Raw genomic sequence first — 5000 nt, forward strand, 5'->3', positions numbered from 1 at the left:
ATGCCCAGTTTGTGTCCAAAATCCCACATCTAGTTGCTGTCAAATAATGCACATTAGCAGTTGAGTTTGGTTTCCAACAGCAAGACTTTGGTTGTCTGTTTACTTCTTATTTGTTTTATTTACCTCATTTTGGAATGATTTTCTGGTGATTTAATCATGATGAGGGGGCTGTTCTATCACGCGTGCATCACACTTTGAACAATGGTTTCTGGTTGATGCATTTTCTCTGCTTTTAGTAAACAGATTGTAGGCGCCTTACTCCGTTCTCAAAAGAGAATGACGTACGCCTTGTTTAGCAGTAGACTATACTGTTATATACTGTACTATTCTTTAATGCACAGTAGTACCAGACTAGACGGTGTGTGTGTGTTTGTGTGTGTCTGTGTCAATGCATTCATGTGTGTCTGTATCCTTTATGTGTGTCTGTGTGTGAGCGAAAGACCATGCTATGTGGTTGTTTGTGTAAGCATGTGTGTGTGTGTGTGCATTTGACGGAGTCACCGTTATCAGTGCTGTCCCATGCACGTCTTTTACCTTGACACTGTAGCAGAAGAAGTAATACAATACGTCTGAAATGTGTGTGTCCAAAGTGAACCCTCCGGGATATTGTCTTTTATCCAGGGATCCAACCAACTTATGATTGCAGTCGCGGCATTGGTTTTGTGTGTGTGTTTGTGCATGTGTGTGCATGCGTGTGTGTGTCTTCATGTCTGTATGTGTGTATGCGCGTTTGTTTGTGCGTAGGTGCGTGCGTGTGGCTGTGTGTGTGTGCTTACGCGTGTGTGTGGGTATGTTGGTGCATGAGCGTGTGCAAGTGTGTGCGTCTGTATGCGTGCGTGTGTGTGTGTGTGTGTGTGTGTGTGCGTGTCTCTGTGTATGCGTGTGTCTGTGTGAGTGCGTGGGTCTCTGTGTGTGTGCGTGTGTGTGTGTGTGTGTGTGCGTGTGTGTGTTCGTGACCGCATAGGGATTCCCCCGTTCCCCTCCCCACCACCGCCCTCCCCTAATGTCGGCCTTCCCCCCCCTCTCTGTCACCCAGCGATCACCATGACGACAGACGAGGCAGCGGACAGCCAGCAGCAGAAGAAGAAGCGCGGCCAGCGGCCCGCCGAGGAGCCGGAGGAGGGCGGCCGGGACCACGGGCCCCCCGCCGAGCCCGGCCCCGCCCCCGCCGCGCCCGACCCCGAGGAGGAGGCGGAGCTCCGGCCCCGACCCCGCGGCCTCTCGCGCCTCTTCTCCTCCTTCCTGAAGCGCCGCTCGCAGCACGAGGAGGGGGGCCAGGCCGGGGGGCCGGGCGACAGCAGCGCCGGGGGCAAGGAGCCCAAGGCGCCCATCGCCGACCCCGAGCCCGAGCTGAAGGCGGAGGGGGAGGGGGAGGGGGAGGTGGCGGCCGACCAGCGCTCCGTCAGCAGCGCCGAGGCCCAGGTGAGCGGGGGGGGCGCCCCCTGGTGTCAGGGGGAGGTACGGCCTCCCCCCATGGCCCCTGTACGTTAGGGAGATATGAACTGAGATGCGTCTCTCCTCTGGGTGGGGAATCGCTGACTGGCTGCGATCGATGGCACGTTCAAATCACGAGAGAACAAGATTGTGTTATTTGTCATAAGATAAGTCGTACTTTAACGGGACATGTGGCTTTCAGGGCAAATGTACAGGACAGGAATAAGAATGAAGAGACGCAAACTGTCTGAATATGGTTCTATAACGTTATAAACATTCTAATAATAAAAGATGCAGGGTTATTTTTGGCATGCCCTGGAGACAGTGGCTGTCATAAAAACACATTTCAGGTCCATTGGTTCGGTTCCATACCGGTCCACACAGAAGCCTTTGATAGAAGAGAAGAACAAGGCCTGACAGCCCCGTGTCTGAGAGACGTCTCAGTGAGAAGAACTGACCCTCAAGCGGTCTGAACTGGGCCGGGATGTTGTTATGTCAGGTCGTCGAAAAACAACCTGACAACACCTAGAATGTTCCCTGAAAAACACAAACTATCACTTCTCTCATTTTCAGTAAATTGCATCTTATTAAAATATTTGACTGTATATTTTATTTTAAGTATCTTAAGCGAGACAACCCTTTTGCAGCAAGACAAGAGCTGGATTAAAACATTGAATCCTTTGGTGTTCTACATGAGTATTGTTGACTCCTGTCTTCCCTTTGGGTGCCTCCTCGTCTCTCCTCAGCCTGCCCAGGTGGAGCCCAACGAGGACGAGAGGTCAGACAGTGAGGACGAAGGAGACAAGGAGCCGGAGAAAGGCCAGGAGGGGAGCTCTGAGAAGGGCCCTGAGCAGGAGGAGGAGCCTGTGGAGGGAGGAGGGGGAGGGGGAGGAGGGGGAGGAGGGGAGAAAGAGGGCGAGGGCGGAGAGGGGGAGACGGAGGGGAAGAAGGACATCGCGTCGGAGGAGGGGGGAGAGGCCAAGGCGGTGAAGGCGGCGCGGCGACCCAGGATCATGCAGATCAAAGTCAGCCTGCTGGACCACACTCTGTTTGAGTGTGAGCTGGATGTAAGAACAACACAACACAACACAACACAACACAACACAACACAACACAACACAACACAACAAGACAGCACACAGATCAGAGGCAGCCTGCTGGACCACACTCTGTTTGAGTGTGAGCTGGATGTAAGAACAACACAACACAACACAACACAACACAACACAACACAACACAACACAACACAACAAGACAGCACACAGATCAGAGTCAGCCTGCTGGACCACACTCTGTTTGAGTGTGAGCTGGATGTAAGAACAACACAACACAACACAACAAGACACAACACAACAAGACATGACACAACACACATCTCAACAAACAAGACACAAGACAAGACACAATACACCCCCCCAAAAAAGACCCCCCTCCTGTGAGACGTAGTATTCTCATTGGAAATGCTTTTGTTTTGGATGGACAGCTGCAAAACAGAATCCCCCTTGTGTGTGCGTGTGTGTGCTGCATGTTTGTGTGTGTGTGTGTGTGTGTGTGTGTGTGTGTGTGTGTGTGTGTGTGTGTGTGTGTGTGTGTGTGTGTGTGTGTGTGTGCGCGTGTTTGTGTGTGTGTGTGTGTGTGTGTGTGTGTGTGTGTGTGTGTGTGTGTGTGTGTGTGTGTGTGTGTGTGTGTGTGTGTGTGTGTGTGTGTGTGTGTGTGTGTGTGTGTGTGTGTGTGTGTGGAGGAGACAGGGCTGATGATAAGGCGGGGGAGGGAACATGTTCCTTTGTGGTCTCTTCTCTGTTTGCACCATCTGCTAATTCATTAAATTCCTGTGATTAGCCACTAGATCAATTTAATACAACAAATTATGTACAGTGTTAGCCAATATATACAATGATCCCCAATGATCAGCTGATGTGTTGTAATTAAAGACTTCTGCCTGCATGACTGTCTGTCTGTCTGTCTTGCCTGTCTTTCTTTCTGTCCACCTGTCCGTCTCCTTTTCATGGCTACTGCCTACCTGTCTTTCTCCTGTCTTCCGGTCTGCCTGTCTGTAACCCTGTCTGTCTTCCTGCCCGTCTCCCTGTCTGTCTACCTGTCTGTGTGTCTGCCTGTCTGTCTGCCTGTGATGTAGAAACATGCCAAAGGCCAGGACCTGTTTGTGAGGGTGTGTGACCACCTCAACCTGCTGGAGAGAGACTACTACGGCCTGGCCATCTGGGAGACCCCCAGCATGAAGGTGGGTCTGGGACGGCCTGTCCTCTCCCTCACACCGGGCCTTATGCTCTGCCCTCTCAATCTCTGGGAATTTTACAAGCACACCATGCCAACTCTTCTGATGTAAAGACGTTTGTGAGCAAGACACAAGTCACTAACAGTCTCAGATAAGAGAGGCACACGTACACAGCTTGAGATGCAGGAAAACAAACATTCAGAATTCCTCCCACGGGAAGTGGAAGAAATGTCTATCAAATAGTGACGTTATCCTATAACGGTTTGATTTACCTTGTTCTGTTGTCTAAACAAAGGATTTTTTGTCTGGGATGGACGGATCAGCAAAAGGACAGAAGTCAGACTCTATAGCTCACCTTTTAGAGCTCTTATCTGGAATAGAGCAAACAGGGCCACTGTGCTACACCCTGCTCATCCAATATGACAGACTGACTCTTTAAGAGATCTTATCTGGAACAGAGTAAACAGGCCCCCTAAACCCTGGTCATCCAATGGGACAGACAGACTATTTTTACAGCTCTAATCTGTAGTAGAGTAAACAGGCCCACTACACCCTGGTCATCCATTGGGACAGACCGACTCTTCTTAGAGCTCTTATCTGGGAAAGAGTAAACAGGCCCGCCACAACCTGCTCATCCAACGTGTTTCCCTCCTAGGTCTGGATGGACTTCACCAAGGAGATCCGTCGGCAGGTGCAAGGTGAGATCGCGGTGTTATTCAGGGAGGAGGTGTCCAGTACACCATGATACACTGTGCTTCATCAGGGATTCCTTGTTTCTGCTCTTGTCTCAGGCACCGACTACAACTTCACCTTCAATGTGAAGTTCTACCCCCCTGACCCTGCCCAGCTGTCGGAGGACATCACAAGGTGCCAGGATGAGTGTTGTGGTAGTGCAGGAATGTTTCTAGATGATGATGTTGCTATGGATGTGCATTATCTGACCTGTGGTTCCCGAAACAGATGCTTTGTGTTTTGTTTGGGGCGCGGTTTAAAGGGATGAGCCGATCATATGCTAGTATCGACATTGATGCATCACATAGACAAGACCTTTGTGGCATGCAAACAAGTGTTGCACAGTAAGAAATGGTTATAGAAACACAAATATAAATACTGAAACGCAAAGGTGCAAGACCTATTATTCTGAATGTTTACGTGCTTTAATGCAAATAAACAAAGACTACATAATACGTTTGCAGTTGAAAAAAGTAAAACTCCCAAAGAAACCATCTTCACCTGTAATGAATCGTGATCGTCTATGGCTCTTTATAGCGATGTGATTGGCCTTCCAGACAATGGTACAATAGGCTTTGACTGATATTAACCTATTGGCGTC

The 5000-nt window shown here is 50.0% G+C and overlaps 1 protein-coding gene across 4 annotated transcripts in view; it reads left to right on the top strand.

The window, feature by feature from the left end:
* The window catches only part of epb41a (erythrocyte membrane protein band 4.1a), a 20316-nt gene that overhangs the window by 6374 nt on the left and 8942 nt on the right, over positions 1–5000 (top strand). For 3 of the 4 annotated variants that reach the window (XM_060043664.1, XM_060043663.1, XM_060043665.1), the window contains exons 2-6: positions 1037–1422; positions 2181–2501; positions 3569–3673; positions 4323–4365; positions 4459–4534. In XM_060043664.1, the coding sequence (XP_059899647.1) occupies positions 1045–1422; positions 2181–2501; positions 3569–3673; positions 4323–4365; positions 4459–4534 (923 nt within the window). In that variant the 5' untranslated portion in view covers positions 1037–1044. Of the gene's footprint in view, positions 1–1036; positions 1423–2180; positions 2502–3568; positions 3674–4322; positions 4366–4458; positions 4535–5000 lie in introns of those variants that run through there. The other variant, XM_060043662.1, reaches the window with a different exon arrangement.

This window comes from Gadus macrocephalus, chromosome 22 (genome assembly GCF_031168955.1).
Source record: "Gadus macrocephalus chromosome 22, ASM3116895v1".
Lineage (NCBI taxonomy): Eukaryota > Metazoa > Chordata > Actinopteri > Gadiformes > Gadidae > Gadus > Gadus macrocephalus.